Source organism: Aedes albopictus, chromosome 2 (genome assembly GCF_035046485.1).
Source record: "Aedes albopictus strain Foshan chromosome 2, AalbF5, whole genome shotgun sequence".
In the NCBI taxonomy this organism is placed as follows: Eukaryota; Metazoa; Arthropoda; class Insecta; order Diptera; family Culicidae; genus Aedes; species Aedes albopictus.
In genome coordinates this window covers 446,872,469-446,896,425 of record NC_085137.1, presented here as the reverse complement: position 1 = coordinate 446,896,425, position 23,957 = coordinate 446,872,469, and the positions used below count along the sequence as shown (strand labels likewise).

The following is a 23,957-nucleotide window of genomic DNA, read 5'->3' as shown; positions in this document are numbered from 1 at the left end:
CGAAGAAGACGACTACATGTTGCTATAGAAACAAAAAGAATAATGATTTTGATTGTTTTGATCAAGTTATAAGCGAAAGAGAGAGTCGACGAAGAGAAATCGATCAAGTCAGTTAGGCCCTTATGAAAAATCATTGTCGAATTATAAATGCCTTCCTAAATAATACAGCGGGCTAGTTAAGTTACGACTGCGGCACAATTAGTAAATTATTTACACAGGGACACGCAAGTGACGATAAACTCATCGCAACGCGCTCATTCTGAAATGGCACACACTAAGATCAGCTCGGTATTTTTCCCAACTTTTTACTGAGTTCTCAACAGCAGATTTAACTCGGTACGCTCGGTTATTTGTTTTGCGGATATTCTGTAAATGAGTTACCGAGCTCAGCTCACAAACTGTCAAAAGTTACTGAAGCACGGTAAATATCGTTACTGGTGAACGGTAAATACGATTACCGAGTGTACCGAAATAAATCTGCTGTTGAAAACTCAGTAAAAAGATGTAAAAAATACTGAACTCAGTGGAAAAATTACTGAGCTGGAACATCTGAATCTTAGTGTGCACGAAAGGGTGTTCTACTACAAGCTCCCGACAGATGCACTTTGGTGGGTGGTGGGAGGAATGATGGGTTGTAATCAAACAAACTAATGAATGAATGTATGACGTCATATTTAAACATCACACTATATAGGGGTTGCTAAAGTATGGTTGTGTTAGTGCAATATTATTATCAGGAAAAGATTTTATAGTGAAACATTACTGTTGACAACCCATGCGAATCGAGTCGCCAAAGTGTGCGTGCGTTAAACGTTAACAGCCCTTATTATGAATTTGATAGTTTTATTTTCGAGATAGATGTTCGGAGAAAACAGTGTAAAAAATGTTTTGAAAATTTCAGTGACTATTTGTGATTATTTTTTGATGTTACCGTGCAGAAAGTCGACAGCTACATGGATTGGATAACGTTGGACCAATTGGACGATACTAAAACGGTCAAACAACATTAAATTTTTGTGAATGTAGATGAGAGATTTTGAAGGAAAATGTGCGTAAGTCGAGTAAGTACAATATGATGTCGATGTTCTTATGTACAACCGTTACAGTCAGTGGACTCTTACCTAGTTAGTCTGGAAGAATGTCGACAACGTCCAATATTTGGTAGATTGTCTACTGTAAGATGCTTTGCTTATACCTCCTCATTCTTTCTGGCTATACGTACCAACAGGAACATAGCCTGAAACTCAACTTTTGAGCACTTACACTGTTATTCACTGAGAGTTTTCTTGCCAATTGACAATTTTGACAAAAAGAGGATATATATTCATAAAAAAAATCAAACTATACAAATTGTGTCAGGGGTATGGATTAAGTTCAACAAAGGCTTACCCATTAAAACAATTAATAAATGTCGGTTTTTTGAACAGTTTGAATGAAAACCACGATCGGCACACTAAGGAGAAGACAAAAAATAATAAATTGGTTATGCAGAAGATAATAAATGCGAACATACGTACCTCAGATATAAGGCAATTCAATGGTCTCACTTTAATAGTCCTGGTTATAAAAGCGCCTTGAAATATATTTTGCGGGATCATTGTATTTTTTCCAAAATGAAAAAGTTGTGTGCTGATAAATGGCTTCAAAGTTGAGGAATCGTTCTTCAGCGCTCACTTGGACCTCGTAAGCTTGCAAAAAATCATCGTAACATATGGTTTCACATAGCCTTAGCAGAAAATGTATTCCACCATCCAGTTCCACAATTTCACGAATTATACCGTAGGTTGGAAAATACAGATTTTCATGTTCCTTGCAAGAAACAATTGCATTTTTCCTAAAGTCGATTCCATTTCTTGATACATTTGTAGGGCAGGAAACGAATTGATATTTCTCATCTAAATAAGCTTTACTGAGTGTATCTTCTCTATAAACCCTTGGGCTAGATTTTAACGTGGTCTAATCAGTGAATGGATTTTCGAGTAGATCAATAACGGTTCGAAAACTTTGTCGCTCTGCAACACTTTTGCAGATGTTCTTGAAGTTACGACAGGTCGCTGCCTGGTTCTTCAATGGCTTATTTTTCTGCTCGAAAGGCAAACAGTTGAACTGTTTTGCGCTCCCACTTCGTCGGATCAACTCAGAATAGTGCTGAAGATGGTGGCTTTTGTTAATCCTCCGTTGAAAGTTTTCAAAAAACAATTCATTATATAAACGCACGTGCTCATCCAACCACGCCAACATATCCGCTGAGACGACAGGTGATAGAAGGATCCTAGTGATGTTTATGAGGTGGCCTATCATCAACATGAACTTGCAATCTACTGGAATTCTATGTCCAAATAAGAAAGGAAATGCCCTCAAAAACACGAAGTTTTGGGTTGCCGTCTGCTTCATCCTGTGCACACCTGGGGCAGATAACATTTCGTCCGTGATGTTAGCCATCGGGCGGTTTTTGCGATCGACGTAACCGAAATTGAATGTAGAAATTCGATGATTGATGAATGATTTGGTGAACCGTAAGTCTTTTTGCTTCACGTAGCGACCCATCACAAGCTGTAATGTTAATGGGATGATACCTTCGGCAAGATCATGCATGACATCGAGTGTCCAGTTATCAGTTATGTGGAAATTTGGCAATTCATTCAAAATACTTCCACAGGCCTTGAGGCCGCATTCCGTGGGACTTTGTTCACCACATTGGACAGCAGCTAGATTTGTTGCATACCACGCAGCATCTCGCAAAGGACATTCTTTTGTTGGATCATCGTGAAACTCTGGCCTGGAAATAGTGCACACTCTACAAAAGTATTTTGCGCTCGGTCCAAGTAAACCAAACACGTCATGCATGGCCAAAGAATCCCCACAAAACGCCGTAACTGTTGCTTTAAGTATTACTTTTTCTTCGCCGTAGAAAACTGCAACTCCTTGTTCAAGCTTTTTCAAATCATGTATGAGAGGTTCCAAAATTTTATTGTAACCGTGTTTCTTAGCCAGACTGGAAAGCACAAAAATAACTGGGAAAATTGTACTTGGCGAACTGTTCCATTTTTCTGGGAAATTTTGAATTCTGAAGCAAATGTTGGAAATCTTGTTTTTCCCAGCTCGAGAACTGAATGCATTACCCAATTCGACATCGTCCTGGTACACGGACATACGGATGACATTCGGGTGTTGCTTGAAATATTCACTATTATTAAATAGAGAACCAGTCCGGAACGAGCTATACTCTGAAACCTCGGAAGCGTTAGAAGAATCAGTAGCAGAAAGAAACTCTCGATTTCTTGGATTTCGAAATACAAGCTTAAGAGTGTCGATAATGGGAATGTACGACATTGTGTCATTTATCCAAATTTCCTTAGGTATGCCTTCCTTATGGCTAGTGACACTTCGTTTACCTAGGCATTTAGGTTCTGGCACTGGAATGTCTACTGCCATCCTTCTGAGAAAAGACTTACGGAGAGAAGAGGTTTTGACATCTGCAAAAAGATCAATGTTTCTGAACAAATTGAGAAACTTTTGCGACTCTTCGTCGTCTGTTTCAATGCCATTTGAAGCCAGGAAGACTGATGTCTTCTTTTCCAAATACTCTGCCACTTGACAAACAACATTTTCGCAAATTTTGATCGCTTCCAGAACCTTCGTTTGTGGAAGCCCAACATCACCAGCCAAGCGACATATGCTCAAAGAAGCTGTTTTCTTAATATCGTCGAGCGAAAGAGTTTCCTCCGGCGAATCTGATCCGTTGTCACATACAGATGCATTTGGGTGGATCTCTTCAGGAAATGGGTCACCCTGCACATCCACAATTTCCTCAATTTTCGAAGCTTCCAATAACGGATGCTTCTCTTTAATATGGCGCTTGAGCGATTTCTGATTAGTGTACCGCATTTGACACTTCCGGAAGGTACAATCATAGAACACTGCATCCTTTTGAAAATGGCCGTTCCGGATGTGCCAGGATAGGTGGTACCCCAGCTCTTCCACATATCCAGGGATTGATCGCCGGCAGAAAAAACAAACAATGCTGACATCTGCCATCTTGGTGTTCTACGAGTAAATAAGCATTAAAAGATTGTACTCACATAGTATTTGTTTCGCTCCTACGTCGCACTCCTCGACCCGCTGCAGTATTTTCTCCATTATTGCCAAATTCCGGTGAAATATCACGTAAAAGCACAGAAAAATAATCAAAATTTGTACCGCGTGAAACCAAGCCAACAAAAAATGGCGACACTTTCTGCTTTTTGACAGGTGCTTCGAACGACGTTGAAGAAAGCTGACAGTTCGGTAAACTTTAACGAGTGTACGGTACTGGAATGATGGCCATTCGGTAAAGAACTATACGATAACCGATCATTCAGTAAAAAAGTACCGAAATGAAAGACTACAGGAGAAACTTTATCGTTTACATAACATTTCGGTAACAAAAATAGCAAAATACAGTATATTTTATTGGAAAGTGCTGAACGTCAGTTATTTGTATTACTGCTTTCGGTTTATAGCTCGTAACATTGACGAAAGTTCTGCAATTCAATGGTTTTGACGAATACGACAGTTATAAAAAGTACCGAAAACCGAGTATGCGATTAAGTGTGCAGGGATATTCCAGGTCAGCCAAACTACCTTGGAGTTCAGGACTTCAGGTCTACACTCGTAACAACTGCTATATCTGCTATACTGAGTAACGTTGTATATTTGTTATTAATCCGTGGTTACTGGACCAATCTGAAGTTCACTTTTTTATTATAAACCGTTGGGACATTCAGGTTCGTCCAAACTGTTCTATAATGAAGTCCTTCAAATCTACAAGGAAAACTTTATGTGTTCGTCTTAAAAAATAATATTGCACATCTGCTGGGACCCGCGAAGCTCTTGAAAACTCAAATGTCATTTAAAGACACTACAGGGACATTCCAGGTCAGCCAAACTACCTTGGAGTTCAGAACTTCATGTCTACACTCGTAACAGTATACATATCTGTTATACTGAGTAACGCTGCATAATTAATCGCAGTTACTGAACCAATCTTAAGTCTACTAACTTATTTTAAACCTTTGGGACATTTAGGGTCGTCCAAACTGTTCTATAATGAAGTCCTTCAAATCTACAAGAAAAACTTTATGTATTTACTTTATGTATCCGCGAAGCCCTTGAAATCTCAAATGTCATTTAAAGACACTACAGTGTTATTCCAGGTCACTACTACTAAACTACCTTGGAGTTTAGGACTTCAGGTCTGCACTCGTAACAACAGCCATATCTGCTATACTGAGTAACGTTGAATATTTAATCGTGGTTACTGGACCAATCTGAAGTCTACTTTTTTATTATAAACCTTTGGGACATTCAAGTTGGTCCAAACTGTTCTAAAATGAAGTCCTTCAAATCTACAAGAAAAATTCTATGTGTTTTCACCAGAAATAATGGCATAGCATAATCTGCTGAGATCCGTGAAGCTACTGAAATCTCAAATGTCATTTAAAGACACTATGGGAATCTTCCAGGTCAGCCGAACTATCTTTGAATTCAGAACTTCAGGTCTACACTCGTAACATTAGCTAAATCTGACATACTGAGTAACGTTTCATAATCAATCGCGGTGACTGAACCAACATGAAGTCTATTATATATAATTATGAACCTTAGGAACATAAAGGTCGTCCAAACTATACTGAAGTTTAGCTCTTGATAGTAACAGTAGTTATTCTCGAAATAAACTTTGAACTGTAATCTATAATCCCTCTGGCATATCATGAGTCATTTCAAGATAGTTTTGAGCATTGGCGGAGCCAGCATTTTTTTTTCTTACTCACTCTCCTAAACATACACGAGAAAGAGAAAGATAGAAGAGGAAGCAGTTTGCCCCCTCTTTCATCTCGCTCTTTAGCTTGCATGTTTGGGAGAGTGAGTAAGAAAAAAGAAAAAGCTGGCTCCGCTTATGGTTTTGAGATATTCCAGATCAACAACACTTCTCCGGAGCCCATAGCTTCAGGTATATACTTGTGATGATAGCTTTTGCCACTGCGTTAAGCAGTTTTCCATAATCCACTGTACTTACCAAAGCAGTTAGAGGAACAATATGCGTTGTTATATATTTTTGGGATGTTTTGGATATCCTTACTGTTATGAAGCTTAGTTGATAAAAAGAACCACTGTAACTTATTAAATTTATTTTACCGAATTAGGATGATAGTGTGTAATAATTCACAGAACACCTAGATTAAGTTGAAGAATGTAAAAATTGATTGAGATACCAATAAAGATTATTAAAATAAAAACACTGTAACTTTCAGAAGACTTACTGGACAGGATAGATCACAAATCGTGGCTTTGTATAATGAAAGAAGTTACCGTTACACCCGTAGACTTTAGGATTTAAACTCAAGAATAGTTTGGATGACCTAGGATATCCCGACTGATCTGATATTGTCTATTGAACTTTCAGAAGACTTACTGGACATGATAGATTACAAACCGTAGCTTTGTATAATGAGAGAAGTTATCGTTACACCCGTAGACTTTGGGATCTATACTCAAGAACAGTTAGGATGACCTAGGATATCCTGACGGATCGGATACTGTCTTTTGAACTTTCAGAAGACTTACTGAACATGATAGATTACAAATCGTAGCTTTGTAAAAGGAAAGAAGTCACAGAAACACCCGTAGACTTCAGGATCTAAACTCAAGAACAGTTTGGATGACCTAGAGTAACCCGACTGATCTGATATTGTCCGTTAACCTTTCAGGAGACTTGCTGGACATGATAAATTACAAATCGTAGCTTTGTTTAATCAAAGAAGTTACCGTTACACCCATAGATTTAAGGATCTAAACTCAAGAATAGTTTGGATGACCTAGGATATCCAGAAAAAATAGTCTGCATAGTATTCCACCAAAACTACAGAAAAAACGTGGAAAAACTCCATAATAACGCTTGGAAAAATTCCGGCTTCAAAAGGTTAAAAGGCGTTTCAGAAGTGGACCGAATAACTGACACATTCCTACAGCATACTGAAGTCAGGTTTTATACCAAGACAAGATACTGGTAGGATATCCTGGAATTGAAAATAGCTCATTCTGGTATAGTGTTGCAGGAGCGTTCCAGAGGGGGAGCATTCTAGAGGGGTTTTACAGGTTTTCAAAGTGCGTTACATGGGTGTTCCAGGGAGTGTCAAGGGATTTCAGGGAGTTTCAGAGGCTCTCCAGGAAGTATGAAGGTATCCTAAGCAGCCCACAAGTCACAAAGGCATGTCGACAGCGCAGGTTTTTCGTTGGAAACGAGTCATTTTCAAGTTATTTTGCGTACGGGTTAGAATAACATGAAAATGACTTGTGTTCAACCAAAAACCTGCGTTGTCGACACGCCTTTGTGACTTATGGGCTGCTTGAGTTCACAAAGGCGTTTCAGAGTGTTTGAGGGACGTTCCAGAGTATTGAAATCCCTCTGAAAATACCCAGAAACTTAGTTGATCTCTCCAAAAATCCTCGAAACCCCCTGAAAAGCCTAGATAAGTCCTGGAACGCCTCTGAAATATATCTGAAACCCGCGTTATAAGCCTCTTGGAATCCCCGGTAATCTCTCCGAAACTCTCCCGAAACTCCCATGAAACTTTAAAATAAAAATCTGACAAATTTGCAACAGAATACTAAAAGTTAGACTACCAGAGTAAATCGTTCAAGAATTAGCGAGAATCGGTTAACATTAGGATAAGCTGGCTTGAGGATGGGTTCAAAATTTGGGTTATTGGCTTCCGAATCACATCTTGTATTTTCTGTTAGAATATGGATTTTAAATTAATCTCAATGAGAAGCACACGTAAAAAGTGGGAGAGGTACTGTCAATATTTGTGCATACAAAAATTGTATAATGACGGTAACCATGGCAACGATGGCATGGGGGAGTTTATAGGGGAGAGCATAGGGAGGTTACAGCTGTGTTTGGGGGTCCTAAGGTGTCTCAGGGGGGTTTTGTGAGGTCCAACAGGGTTTCAGGGGGAATGATCTCAGGGGCGTTTAAGAGAGTTTCAGGGAGGCTCAGGGGCTCCCAGTCATGAATAATGTTGGATACTACCGTCAAACACTAAATTCATGCTATATTCGTGGCATAAATGTTGTTTGCTTTGAATACAACATATGACACCAAGATTATGATTGTGACATTAATCAAGATGATGGGAGTATGAAATGATCGTTTTGCAATGTAGACCTGGAGTCTGTGAAATTGTAGGGACATTGATTTTTGGAACAGGTTTCAGGGGCGTTTTCGGGGGTCAGGGTGGGGTTTGGAGTGGACGAGTTTTGGAGGCGTTACAGGTGTGATTTCGGAAAGTACAGGGGATAGACAAAATGATCGGGACAGGTAAAATTTTCACTTTTCAAAAAATGTTCATCTAGCTGTAACTTTTCAAAAAGTGTATCGAATATTCTCAAATTTTTACTGCAAGTTCATCAACTAGTTGTGTATGAGTGGTCAAAATTTGGGAAAGATCGGGCCATTTTCTACGAAGTTTTAAAGATTCTTGAAAAAGGTAAAATTATCCGATAGCCAACTTTGAGCTGATATATCTCCGGATTTAATGAATCGATTGCAATGAAATTTTGACCATTCATGACTTATATAATGAACTCTGAAAAACATTTGACTTAACTTAAAAATTTTTACAAGAGCAAACGTTATAGTGATTTTATTTTTCTCACGATTTTTCAGCAAATTGGTCTATTTTTAATATGTATTCCATTACTTTTTGCAATTTGTTGGCGGCTATGTTGTTACTTTCCTTCAAAACAAATTTATATATAAGTCAATTAGAGGAAAATTAATTGAACTATAATTTGCATCTCGAATTTTGAAACAATGTTGAAGTTTTGGATAATTTGGTGTTTTATTAGAAAAATAATCTAATCGTTGTAATTTTCTTCCGTGTTAAGAATTATAAGTTGAGTCAACGGTTTTCCATAGATCATTATAGAAGTCATAAATGGTCAAAATTTCATTACATTCGGTTCATTGAATCCGGAGATATAACAGCTCAAAATTGGCTATCGGATAATTTTACCTTTTCCAAGAATATTTGTAACTTCGTGGAAAATGACCCGATCTTTCCCAAATTTGAACCACTGATACACAACTAGTTGATGAACTTACACTAAAAAATTGAGAATATTTGATGCACTTTTCAAAAAGTTACAGCTAGTTGAACATTTTTTGAGAAGCCAAAATTTTGCCTGTCCCGATCATTTTGTCGATCCCCTGTATGAGATGCGTTACATGGATTTTAGGGGGATTTAGGAGACATTTTAGAGAGTTTCAAAAAATTTTTGGCGGGTCTCAAAGGGGTAACACTTCTAGCGTTAAGGGGTATCTGGAGGGTCTCAGGTGTGTTACTTCTTCTTCTTCTTCTTCTTCTTCTTTCTGGCTCGACGTTCCAACTGAAACTTGGCCTGCCTCTCTTCAACTTAGTGTTCATTGAACATTTCTACAGTTATTATTTGAAGGGCTTTCTTTTTCCGCCATTGCATGAATTTGAATACTGTGAGGCAAATACAATGATACACTATGCCCAGGGCAGTCGAGAAAAGTTCCCGACCGGAACGGGAATCGAACCCGCCGTCTCCGGATTGGCTATCCATAGCCTTAACCACTAGGCTAACTAGAGGCCCTGGTGTGTTAGGAGTTTAGGAGTATTTCGGGGGCATTTTAGGAAGTTTCAGTGGATTTTCGATGGGTTTCAGAGGCGTTTTGGAGGGTCCCAGGTGCGTTACATGGGATCAGTGGGGGTTACAGGGGGCCCTTTTCTTATTCTTCTTCATAGCGTAACGTCCCCAATGGAGCAAAGCCTGCTTCTCAGTTTATTAATCGAGAGCTTCCTGTCTTTATCGAATGGCAAGCATGAAAATACCCTATGCAAGGATGGGAACACTCACTTGCAAAGAGTTTCACTCACTTGCAGTTTTCTCTGCTCAGAAGCACGCAATCAAAAAACAATTTATGGAAGAGTTTTGCCTTATGATTTTGTCTAAAAGTTTGCCGAATAGAGTGGGGATCGCACACGCATACCGAATTCGTGAGAGCTGCAAAGGCAACTCTCAACGAGGTGAATGTAATTTACACTCACCTCTTGGAGGGTCGCTTTCACAGCTCTGTCACGACTTTGGGATTCATGAGCGACCCCTACTCTATTCGACAAAGTTTGTGACATGCCATCAACAGCGTCAGCTGGGCCGCCATTGAGTGCGCAATACACCACCTAGGAGTTCCGGTTAGCCTATGCCGGATACTGGAGAGCTACTTCCAGAATAGGGTGCTAATCTAGGACACCGAGGAAGGCGAGAGGAGCTACAAAATCACCGCAGGGGTACCGCAGGGCCCGGTACTATGGAACGCGGCGTATGATGGCGTATTGAGGCTCAAACTTCCACCGGGCGTAAAGCTGGTCGGCTTCGCCGATGATATTACCCTCGTGGTATACGGCGAGTCGATAGAGGAAGTGGAACTGACAGCAACTCACGCAATTGGCATAGTGGAGGATTGGATGAGGTCGAGACATTTGGCACTCGCGCACCACAAAACGGAGGTGGTGGTGGTAAACAACCGCAAGTCTGAACCAAGGTAATTACATATTCTAAGGTAGTCTTAGATGTCAAAACTGGCTGAGCGGCCATTATTTTTTCACCGTGAGAAATTCTGAAAACAAACACCCCCCTCAGCAAATTCCTTTGAAATTTGGCTTCCTCTGCTTTTCCCCACAAACTAAACGTCCTGCTTAACCTTCCATTATATAAAAACCTTGGTCTGAACAGCATCATCTCTAAGCGCTCACTGAAGCAATTGGGGGTCATGATCGTCGATAAGCTGAAATTCGGAAGCCACGTAGAATATGGCAAGCATGGCGATAATGGCATTGTCAAAGATAATGTCAAACAGCTCGGCAATAGTCTCGAGTAAGCGTAAGCTGCTCGCAGCAGTAGCGGTCTCCATACTACGGTATGGCGCCGCTGCATGGTCGAAGGCGCTAGTGGTTAACCGAAACGTAAAGCGACTTGAGAGTACCCACAGGCTGATGTGCCTTAGGGTGGTGAGCGCATACCGCACGGTCTCAAAGGACGCGGCATGTGTGCTAGCGGGCATGATGCCCATAGCTTTAGTGGTGACAAAGGATGAAGAATGCTTCGAGCGACGCGGCATAAGAGGCGCGAGGCGTATCGCCAGAACCTCGTCTATGCTGAAGTGGCAGAGCGAATGGGATTCCTCCAGCAAGGGTAGATGGACACACAGGCTCATACCGAGCGTGTCCAAGTGGACGAGCAGGCCCCATGGCGAGGTGAATTTTCACTTGACTCAATTTCTGTCAGGCCATGGGTGCTTTAGGTGGTATCTGCACAGATTCGGACACGCAGGCTCCCCCGCATGTCCGGAGTGTGCAGACTGCGACGAGACCGCGGAGCATGTGCTCTTTGAATGTCCACGTTTCGTGGAGCAAAGGTCGAGTATGCAGGAGGTATGCGGTAGAGATATCACGCCTGACAACATTGTTGAAAGGATGTGTATGTGGGCGGACAAGTGGGACTCCGTTACTTCCACGGTTTCTCGAATCGTACTTGAACTACAGAGTAAATGGCGAGCCGAACAACAGATAGTTGAGTTGGCCTCCCTTCCCCATCCAGGAGCTTGAGTTCAACGGGTAGTCTAAGTACTAGCCAGGACCCGAGCCTCCAGGGGAGAGTGAACAATAGTATGGTACACGCTTGTATGGAAAAAATAAATCCTTGCTCCAGTTGACTTTTTAGATTCCATTTGGGTCCCATATGAACTGTACAAAATTTCATCGCAATCGGTGAAACTATAATTTAGCGCAAGCGGTTCAAAGTTTTCATATGATTTACTATGGAAAAAGTTACACTTTCAGATAAAAAATCCCAGAGGTCGTCCCTTGTCTCCTTAATTCAAATCGATCAATGAATCTTGTAGAAAAATCAATTATGAAAGTTTCCTTCGAAGACCGCAAAACAATTGGATGCTTGTGAAAAAAGATATTGATTTATTATCGATTAGTGATCCAACGAACGGCTTTTTATTTTGTTTTATCAGCAGCACTGCTGCTGCCGTTGTTGCATGGGGTGGCGGGAGGCATCACCACCCCCAGAAACAGCAGCAGCCAAGGCAGCAGCTACAGTGCTGCTAATAAAACAAAACAAAAAGCTGTTCAGTAGATCACTAATCGGTAATAAATCAATAACTTTTTCCACAAGCTTCCAATCGTTTTGCGGTCTTCGAATGAAAGTTTTATAAATGATTAATCTACAAGAAGCGCTGATCGATTTGAATTAAGGAGACAAGGGGCGACCTCTGGAATTTTTTACCTGAAAGTGTAACTTTTCCCATAGTAAATCCTATGAAAACTTTGAACCGCTTGCGCTAAATTATAGTTTCACCGATTGCGCTGAAATTTTGTACAGTTCATATGGGACCTAAATGGAATGCAAAAAGTCGACTGGAGCGAGAATTTGATGTTTGTCCCATACTAGTGAACAACTTAAGGCGGCAGCTGGTGGAACGCTTACTATTAGAGTGTACTCATGTACGGTCCCCCCCCCTTCTCGAAGTCATCCCTAACGGGCGTACCGCGAAGGTAAGGAAGAGAGAGAATGAGTTTTTAGTGGGTCGATCCCCACATCACCCGAGGAACCACCTCTTGGGTATCTGTTGCAGATTTTCTCATTCTATAAAAAAAAAAGATTTTCAAGACTTTATTTTGTTTTCAAAACTACCTACTAAAATCTCAACTCTGCAGTGTTGCGGTACATGCATTCTCTAATTTTGCTGGATCGAAACTCAGCCTTTTTTTTCTTTTCCTTCTCAAACCTTGCATCTGTAACTTTCAGACGGAGCGATTAGCTCTAGCGGTGCCCTGGGGCTCTAACGAGCTTAACCAAATAATTAAGATATAATACGAAAAAGTGTTTCGATCTCTCAGACAGTGTGCCAAATCAAATTTTCCTTTATGTTAAACCCCGGTCAAAGGACGATGCCATCAATGCAGTCTGAGGCCTGCAAGAGACCTCAGCTCATTTATCGTGCATTCAAATCCGCTTCGCAGCCAAAAGTGGAACCAACTGGCGACCGTGTTCGCGGATCACCGCATCTTTTCATGTGGAACATAGGATTTGTTATTGATTCGTCTTGAAGCTGAGACTTTTGATGACGACGGTTAGTTTGGCACGGTCGGATGAGTGAGTACACGACCTTGTCCCCTTGGATGAGTTGATGCTGACTGACTGACTGTGTGGTGTCGTCGTGCTAACCAAAATCCTAACAAGAAGGAAGAGATTCGTCGAAAGAGATGAAGGTCGCGATCTCGCTGCGCTGCCGCAGGAACAATTTTGGCTCGCTGCCGCTGGGAAAATTGACTTCTGATTGAATTGCTAATGTTGCGTCTCAATTTGTTGCCCTCTTTGTTTGGTTGTTGGGATTGAGAGGTGGTGCTGGGATTGGATCAATCGCAATTTCAAACAGACGTCACGTTTGCTTCCACCACAACACGGTCCATACTAGGAGAACAACACACACCGATTGACTAGCTTATGAATGATGACATTTGGCACGTTTTTTGCTCCATCGGATATAGCACCTAGTTGAGGGGAGACGATCGTCATGATACCAACCAGCACAGCACAGTCATCGTCGCCAATGGATTCTAAGCACCCCTAACTAGTAATCAATAGGCAAGGGTGCACTTTGAACTTAATGGCAAAGTGCCACGCGCAGCGGGCAAGCACTCGAAGTAAAAACGGATAGAATCGGTGCAACAAAGTTGCACCTCTGGCATTCCTCAGTAGGTACATGCGAAGAAGATGAAGCCGTTTTTCTGGCTCCTAGTACCTAGATGCTAAACGTGTTGACATTAGAGATCCGTTGTTGCCAAGTGAGGTGCATCGTACATTATTAGTGATTTACTCTTCTGAATGCGAACTGTCATGTTGGGGCCGGGATATTGAAAAATAAACTTGAATCGCATTTGAACAACGATTAATGCGGCGCCATTCGTTGGATGATCTTTGGGCAACAGATTGAAGCACAAGGACGAACAGTTTTATTAATAGTGCATTTAGCTACAAATATATTTATGGCTACAAAAAGTAAGTGGTAATTTTTGTCACTGTAGCCATTAGCATGGTGTTCGGCTTACAGTAAGACTAATTTATTACCATTCCGAATGGAATACCGCAATAAAAAATCGCTGTACTTGCTAAGCTTTCTACTGAATTGTTTGCAATGCAATGAGATGCGAAATTGAATATTCAACACATTTTTGGATAACTTTATTATCTTCCAAAGCATGCAAAAATATTTGAAATTGGTCATTGCTTCAGGGTATCCTCCAGAAATTTCTTCAGAAATATCAATAAGTATTCCATCAGGAATTCCTCAAGATGTTGCTTCAGAAATTTCTTCAGGTATTCTTCCCACAATCCCCATTAGTAATCCTCCAGGAAATCAGCCAGGAATTCCTTCAGGATTTCTTTCGGGGTTTGCTCCAGGAATTCATCCTGGAAGTTCTCCAGGGAGTCCTCCAGGGATTTCTCCTGGAATTCCTGCAGGGATTCCTTCAAGGTTAGCTCCAGGTATTCCTGCAGGAACTCCATAAGAACTCCTTCACGCAATCATCCTGGAATTTCTCCAGGGATTTCTCTATGAATTCATCTAGGAATTGCTCCGGGAATTTTTCCAGAGATCTCTCCCATAATTCCTCTAGAGATTCCACCAGGAATTCATCCAGGGATATCATCAGGCATACGTCCAGTAAGTTCGCCAGGGATGCCTACAGGAAATGCTCCAGGGATTCTTCCATGAATTCCTCTAACGATATCTCCAGAAAGTGTGCGGTCAGCATATTCGTGATCATGCTTGGCGCATACCAAAATTATATGCAGTGGCTACCCACCAGCATGATTATTCAAACTTGCACAACCGGGTTAAAAGAAGATAACCACATTGTATTGCATGCACCCGCTCGCTCAGCATAACGTCTTCTTTAGGCCATAGTTCGCAGCCAGCACATCAGCAGTGCCAAGAATATACAGCCCATTGGATGGCCCGGGCAAATTAGCATAAACAATTCTCACCCCGTGTGAAAAAATGATTAATCACTGATCATTAAAAAACTGTGCTTGTCCCCAAACTGCACCGTGCACGTCGACAACCGCGGCTACAATCTACGATGATCGCACATTCGGTGCATCCACCAAACGATGAAACTGATTGACCGTGTGGTGGTCTATTGGCGGTGAGGCTGATAATCGAATGGGTTGCCGAACAACCAGAGCTTTCGAAATTACGCTGCTTTGCTATTAGGTGGTTGGAGGCAATCGGCAAGCCGTTTAGCACCGTGTCTTGTCGAAAATCTCTGGGCATAATTTATTTCGGGAGGCGTTTTCTGCTGGTACCTGGTCTCTGAGTTGCTCTGTTCGACGATCGATACGGCGATCTCCGAGAAATATCTACGAGAACTTCAATGTTCCGAGTTGAGAAGAGAACATAATCAATAATTTAAATATGTTTTCCGGTTGAAATATTTTTCAGTAACGTTTGGATCTGTCCATAAACTTAGTTTAAACAACTCACGAGATTCTTCAAACTCAATACCGGATTCAGATTGATCAGAGCTATAAAAGTGTTCTAGATTCACCAGATTCCTAACTCCATGTCTTAAATTCAAATCAAAAAAGTTACATCCTTTTGGATATATTTCTCAAATATCAGCAAAGTCGAGATACAACTGACCATCGTGACTGCACGAAGATGATCGCAAGCGCAATCTTTGCATTCATAATTCAATGTTTTATATCGCACTAATTCTCGCGTATGATAAATACCGACCCCAGTGCAAGGTAAGCCGGACGAGACTGACTTCTATGGTGGCGGTTCTGAGAGGTTGCGCGATATGCGAACCGGTCCCGCAGCAGAAGGTATCTCCAAGCGAAGAGGATGCGCAGCGCATCTGAGCTGCCGCTTCCATGCTATTGGTCCTAGGTGGGTCTCGATCAAGTGAAGCAGGAGGTGAAACGATACGAGTTAACCCGAATCAACTTTTGGCTTCGGTTTAGCCAAAAAGCGACTTAGCTCTTCTATATACAATTTTTGAACCACCTGCGTGTTGCTTGCGATCGTCCGAGTTGATCGGATGCTTCAAAAGCTCGCTCAGTGATCGTTGCGTTATGCTGCGTTACTGGGAGGAGCAAAATGTGCGGTAGCTTTATCCAAAGCGCTTTCAAGATCAGCAAAGATGGGCTTTGTGGCTATTGATGGTGTTGCTTGCAAAGAGGTTGTGTGGTATGAATTAAGCTTTTTTCGAACATTAGATTTCATCATGTGCTTCAGAAAAGTTGACCGCTAAGTTAGCGAATACCTACTAAGAATTATATTACAAGCTTCAATAATGTTTTTACTTCCGAGTAGAAACTAAAAAATCTGAAGTTTTGACCTTGTTCATTATGATACAGAGAGAAGGAGTATCGATTTTAAATCTTGAAAAACCAAACATTTTCCAGGAACGGCAGTTTTAAGTACGGAGTTTTAGGAGTGTGCAGCTACCATCAAAATGCCGAACATCCGTAAAGCTATTCTTAAGATTCATTTACGAAATGATTTTTATGATTTCTTACATAGGGCTGTTCATAGACTACGTATACTTATTTTGGTAATCTCAGGCCCCCTAATTGCTCGTAAACGTTTGTCCATACAAATTTTTCGAAATCTGTATGGATCATAGACTTTGGCCAGAGCCTCTTGCCCCCGAGTAGTCTACGTAGTTTACAGACGCGACCTATAGAACGCAAGTGATCCAACAGCTATGGTGTACATTGGTCGATTTAACCATGCCGTTTAGCGTCAGATAGCAAGTTTGATTTTTGTATCTATCAAGATACAAGATTCACAAGGGTTGAGTATGAGCATAGGTACAGTACAACAATGCTACTCTGTGACTGACCAGCACAATCTTAATTGCACAAGGAACAAACAAATGGAGCTTGGGAGTAGCTTTCCGGCTATAAGCATATACAGCCATTCCATAGAAAAACGATATAGTACATCTCCGATTGTCGTGAAACTTGGTGGGCTTGTAGTTCTTCGGAAATAATTAGACCCGTATTTTTTTATTTCGTCATTAGGGTGACCAATTTTCATATATGGTGGTCCAAAAAATCAAGCTTTTTCAAAACTATTTTTTTTCAAAAACTTTTGAACCAGTTGACCGATTTTAAACTTCTTTTTTTTTGTTTGAAAACTATTGAATTGTAGTTTTCAGGAAAAATACGTTAAAGGGGCTAAAATGTAAAGAGTACTTCAAAATATGCAAATATATTAGTTTTTTCACGTTTTCATGGTCTCGGGACCAAATAGGTACCCTGGTTTTATATTTTTATCAGAAAATTCAGGAAATTTCGCGTAACAAATCAAAAAATCAGAGATGTATGTTTTTTAGTTTTTGAGATATGATTTTTTGAAAATAAAAGGTAAAATTTTCCCATACAATACACTTTTTTAAATTTGATTATATTTTGATTCCTTATAGTATTATGGATACCAAAACCACCAGGAATCACTTTAAAAAGCAAAACTATGCTTAGTTTTATGAGAATTTGCAATTTCAAGCAATTTTAGAGTAGCTAGTACTAAAATATATGACTCTCTATATTCAAAAAATCATATCTCAAAAACAAAACAACATACATTTCTGATTTTTTGATATGTTACGCCAAATTTCCTAAATTTTCTGATAAAAATATAAAACCAGGGTACCTCTTTGGTCCCGAGACCATGAAAACGTGGAAAGACTAATATATTCGCCTATTTTATAGTACTCTTTGCATTTTAGCCCCTTGAACGTATTTTTCATGAAAACTACAATTCAATAGCTTTCAAACAAAAAAAAAAGTTTGAAATAGGTCAAATGGTTCAAAAGTTACGATTTTTTGAAAATTTTTAGTTTTGAAAAACCTTGATTTTTTAGACAACCCTATATGAAAATTGGTCACCCTAATGACGAAATAAAAAATACGGGTATAATTATTTCCGAAGAACCACAAGCCCACCAAGTTTCACGACAATCGGAGATGCACTATATCGTTTTTCTATGGAATGGCTGTATAACAACATCATAACAGAATTATGACAACCTGAGGATGACAACTGTTGTTAGAAAAAAACAGTGCTGAAAAATTCATTTCGTCATATCTAAATTCAACACCCTACAGCTCATTTTATATGCTAAACCTGAGAATATGGTATATGTAAAATTTGTGAGGCTAGACCAGTTCTGCAAGAAAGTCACGGAAAAAATAGTGGTTTTTTAATATTTAAGGTAAATGTCACGGGCCACCTTCGAAGAATGCCAATTAGTGTATATACGATAAGATTTTTTTCATGTGAAAATTCATAAAAAAGATATTAGGAATCGCGCCACTTGGGCGGTGGCTTCTATATTCGTCTGTTTGCCACTATAACTCAGTCAAATTTGAACCAATTGACACAATTATTGGAATGCAGTGAGAAAGGTATAGTATCTACCCGTGTACAACATTTCAAGTCAATTGGTTCAAAATTGACTGAGTTATAGTGGCAAACAGACGAAAATAGAAGCCACCGCCCAAGTCGCGCGATACCCTATTTACATTAGGGAGCATTCATTAGGTTCATTTCATTTATTTGGTTCAACATCAAGTTCATGATAACACTGAATCAACAATTTGCCGCCATAATACTCGATTTGCAGCTGCAGTTCTCCAACGTCGGTCACGCCCAACGCTCGCCAGATCACGCTCCACCTGGTCCGCCCATCGTGCTCTCTGCGCCCCACGCCTTCTTGTAACAACCGGATGATTAGCAAACACCAACTTTGCAAAGTTGTTGTCCGGCATTCTTGCAACATGCCCTGCCCACCATATCCTTCCAGCTTTTGCCACTTTCAGGATGTTGGATTCACCGTAGAGTGCAGCGAGCTCGTCGTTCATCCTTCTCCATCACACACCGTTCTCCTGCACGCCGCCAAAGATCGTCCTTAGCACGCGTCGCTCGAAAACTCCGAATGCTTGCAGGTCCTCCTCGAGCATCATCCATGTCTCTCGTCCGTAGAGAACCACCGGTCTTATTAGCGAATTGTACATGTTACATTTGGCGCGGGGTGAATCTTTTTTGACCGCAGTTTCTTCAGAAATAAAAAATTTAAAAAATCGTAAGCAGAAAGCTCACAAAATTTATAAGAAAAATAGCAACAATGAAAATTTATCAAACTATTTAAATATTTGCGATCAATTAAATCTGGCCATTAATTTTGCGTTCGAAGAATACAATACAAAAACGGAGCTCGAAATAAAGTCATGCCCAAAAAATTTTTATCATCTCGTGAATAGCAAACTAAAATCAGACAACTTTCCTTCGGAAATGCAACTTGACGAAAAAACAGGTGACAACGCAGAAAAAATCTGCAAACTTTTTGCAACTTTTTTCCAAGAAGTTTATACCACTTTTTCGGAAGAAGATCGAGAGCGTGAATACTTTTCATTCATTCCAGAATATTCAAGAGACATTCGCGTTGATCAAGTTAAAGTACATGGAGTTACAGACGCTCTCAACAATTTAGATGCTTCTAAAGGACCTGGACCTGACGGGATCCCACCTTTATTTTTGAAGTCTTTGTCAATGGAATTGACGGCGCCATTATTTTGGCTTTTCAACACTTCACTTAAAACAGGTAATTTTCCATCAACATGGAAAAAGTCTTTCTTAATACCCATATTCAAAAGCGGCAAGAAATCTGACGTGCGTAACTACCGAGGTATCGCTATTATTTCATGCATTCCCAAATTGTTCGAAGCAATAATTAATGGAAATTTATTTCAGCAAATCAAAAACAGGATAACTCATAATCAACATGGCTTCTTCAAAGGGCGTTCTACCAGTACAAATCTGGTGGAATTCATTAACTACTCATTGAATGCCATGGATAATGGGAACTACGTAGAGGCTATCTATACAGATTTCAGTAAAGCTTTTGACCGTATCGATATACCCATGCTACTCTTTAAATTGGAAAAAATAGGGTTCGAACCAGGTCTTCTTAAATGGGTTGAATCATACCTCACGAATCGTCAACAAATAGTTAAATTCAAAAGTGCTAAATCAAGTCCAATACATGTAACTTCAGGAGTTCCTCAAGGATCTCATTTAGGCCCACTTTTGTTTATCTTGTATGTCAATGATGTTTCTTTTATACTTAGTAAGACTAATATTCTAATATATGCTGACGACATGAAACTGTACTTCGAAATAAGAAACAATGAAGATTTTAGGTTATTCCAAAATGAAATAAATGTATTTTACACATGGTGTCAGAAAAGCCTATTGAAACTTAATGTAAAAAAATGTAACTCCATTTCCATTAGCAGGAAGTTAAACACGCCAAACACAACAGTTTTGTTGGGAGGTCAACCAGTACAAAAATGTGAAAGAATAAGAGACCTTGGTGTACTAGTAGATTCTAAAGTGACATTTATAGATCATTATAATACAATCATAAACAAGGCCAATAAGATGCTTGGGTTCATAAAACGTTTTAGTTACAATTTCCACGACCCATACACAATAAAAACATTATATATTTCCTATGTTCGTTCAATACTAGAATATTGTTGTATAGTATGGTCGCCATTTTCAGATAATCACGTCAGCCGAATAGAATCTGTTCAAAAACAGTTTTTATTATTCGCTCTTCGCAAACTAGGTTGGAGATGTGGGCAGCCTCTGCCACCTTATGAAGCACGGTGCAAGCTGTTGGATATCCAAACATTAAAAGAACGTCGAAAATTCGCCATGATTTCATTTATAAATGACGTCGTATCCAACCGAGTTGATTCACAGGAAATTTTATCAAAATTGAATTTTTATGCACCTACTCGTCAATTACGGAATCGCAGCATTTTTTCTACTAATCACTATCGTACTAATTATGCCATGTTTGGACCTATAAATCAAATGATGAGGTTATATAATGAACAATGTGAGTCCATTGACTTCGGTATGTCGAAAGCTAAGCTTAAGAGACAATTGAATGTAATTCGTTACTAAAAAAATAATGTTAGGTTAAGAAAACATAGTTGTAACAAATGGTCTACATATGATTGACGACGAATAAATAAATAAATAAAGATGATGCGCCTTCGTATTTCACGGCTCACGTTATTGTCAGCCGCTAGCAAGGAACCGAGGTAGACGAATTCTTCTACCACCTCGAAAGTATCCCCGTCTATCGTAACATTGCTGTCAAGGCTTGTCCTGTCTCGCTCAGTCCCACCTACCAGCATGAACTTTTTTTTAGCCGCATTCACCACCAGTCCGACCTTTGCTGCTTCACGTTTCAGGCGGGTCGGGTGTACAGTTCTGTCACCGTTCCAAATGTTCTAGAAATAATATCCATGTCATCCGCAAAGCAGACACATTGGCTGAAGTTCGTGAAGATCGTATCCCGGCTGTTGAGCCTGGATCGTCGCATATTTAGCACCTTCCAGGGCGATGTTGAATAGTAGGCAAGAAAGTCCATCACCTTGTCGTAGTCCCCGTCGAGATTCGAATGAACTGGATAATTCACCCGAAATCCTTACGCTGTTCTGCACACCGTCCATCGTTGCTCTTATCAGTCTGGTAAGCTTCCCGGGAAAGCTGTTCTCGTCCATGATTTTCCATAGCTCTGCGTGTTCGATACTGTCGTATGCCGCCTTGAAGTCGATGAACAGGTGATGCGTTAGGACCTGGTATTCACGGCATTTCTGGAGGATTTGCCGTACGGTGAAGATCTGGTCCATTGTCGACCGGCCGTCGATGAAACCGGCTCGGTAACTTCCTACGAACTCATTTACTTTAGGTAAAAGATGACGGAAGATGATCTGGGATAGCACTTTGTAGGCGGCATTCAAAATGGTGATCACTCGAAAGTTCTCACACTTGTCGCCTTTCTTGTGGATGGGACAGATTATCCCTTCCTGCCACTCCTCCGGTAGCTGTTTGGTTTCCCAGATCTTGACTACTAACTGGTGCAGACAGGTGGCCAACTTTTCCGGGCCCATCTTGATGAGTTATGCTGCGATACCGTCCTTACCAGCCACTTTGTTGTTTTTGAGCTGGTGGATGGCATCCTTAACTTCCCTCAGCGTGGGAGTTGGTTCGTTCCTATCCTCTGATGCACCAACATAGTCATTTCCTCCGCTGCCTTGGTCCTCCGTGCCTACATTCTCTTCGCCATTCAGGTCCTCGTCGAAGTGCTGCTTCCACCTTTCGATCACCTCACGTTTGTCCGTCAGGAGGCTCCCTTCCTTATCCCTGCAGATTTCGGCTTGCGGCACGTAGCCTTTGCGGGATGCGTTGAGCTTCTGGTAGAACTTGCGTGTTTCCTGTGAACGGCACAGCAGTTCTATTTCCTCGCACTCCGCTTCTTCCAGGCGGCGCTTTTTCTCCCGGAAGAGACGGGTCTGCTGCTTCCGCTTCTGTCTGTATCGCTCCACATTCTGTCGGGTTCCATGCTGCAGCATTACCGCCCGCGCTGCATCCTTCTCCTCCAGAACCGCTCTGCACTCCTCGTCGAACCAATCGTTTCGTCGACTCCGTTCTACGTACCCGATAGTGCTCTCGGCTGCGTTGTTGATGGCTGCTTTAACTGTACTCCAGCAGTCCTCTAGAGGGGCCACATAGAGCACACCCTCGTCCGGCAACGCTGCCTCGAGATTCTGCGCGTATGCGGTGGCGACATCCGGTTGCTTCAGTCGCTCTAGATCGTACCGGGGAAAACCATTTGCCAGAATCAATTTGCCAGAATGATTTTTGCCAGAAAACCATTTGCCAGAATAGACCATTCCCCAGAAAGCCATTCGCCAGAACGGACCATTCCCCAGAATTAAATATTTTCTCTTATTTCTCGGCTATTTTTCTATCAAACCACGGACAGAATCTGTATGAATTGTTTCCGTTTAATGTGTTATGTTTTGGAATAATATCACAAAATAAAAGGGAAGTAAAATGAAATGAACAAAATTGTTTTCTCATTATGTGATCCTAGAGGTACGAAAAAATGGAGGAAATTACCAAATTTTGTAACAGTTTCAAAAGAACGGCCCTTACTTTATAGAAATTACCATCTTTGATGAAATTGTTACGAATGATATAATAGTAGACTGGGTCGACAAAGTTGATTTTTCAGAACAAAGCTGTTTCGATTCATTTTAGCGTCCAAAGCTACTGTGCAAAATTTGGGAGCGATTGGTTGCTTCCCCGTATTCCGCATTGCGATTGAAATTTGTATAGAATTTAGTATGGAAAAACGTGCTTTTTTGTATTTTTCGCATACGTTGAAATTTTTCGTCTTAAACGATCTAACTAATGACGTTGAAGTTTTGCCTAGGATATGCCGAAAAACTTTGTCGAACACCGAAAAGTGATCCGACACTTGTGAAAAAAGTTATAACGTACAGATTGCCCGGTGGTGCTTAACGTTTAACATGTAAAGGAATAACATCAATAATAAAATATCAATTTTTGGCCTAAGTTACCAGGCGAATAACTTTTTTCACAAGCGTCGGATCACTTTGCAGTCTTCGGCAAAGTTTTTCGGCATATCCTAGGCCATACTTTAACGTCATTAGATACATGGTATTAGACAAAAGAATTCAACTTATGAGTAAAATGCAAAAAAGTACGAAAATAAAATTTGTGATGGAAATGATGTAACTAAGTTCCTCTATCATATCTACTTTGATACAGTTATATTATGCTGGGTCATTAGGCAGAAAGACAATAGGCCGAATTATTATTGGGCTGAATAGATAGACCCTGTTGGACCGATCGGATACTAGGCTTCAAAAAATCTGCCAATTTTAAGAAAAAGTAATAAATTCAGTAGAAATAATAA

The 23,957-nt window shown here is 40.5% G+C and overlaps 1 protein-coding gene across 1 annotated transcript; it reads right to left on the bottom strand.

The window, feature by feature from the left end:
- Positions 1-280: 280 nt before the first annotated feature.
- On the bottom strand, positions 281-4,592 carry LOC134287393 (uncharacterized). The gene is made up of 2 exons (XM_062849164.1): positions 1,518-4,592; positions 281-1,453 (listed from the first exon to the last, which is right to left on the bottom strand). The coding sequence occupies exon 1, from the start codon at positions 4,036-4,038 to the stop codon at positions 1,957-1,959; it is 2,082 nt and encodes a 693-aa protein (XP_062705148.1). The 5' UTR covers positions 4,039-4,592; the 3' UTR covers positions 281-1,453; positions 1,518-1,956.
- Positions 4,593-23,957: the final 19,365 nt, after the last annotated feature.

What these genes read in the sequence shown, in the direction of transcription:
- LOC134287393 (XM_062849164.1), bottom strand. Translation starts at nt 4,038, where the DNA reads ATGGCAGATGTCAGCATTGTTTGTTTTTTCTGCCGGCGATCAATCCCT.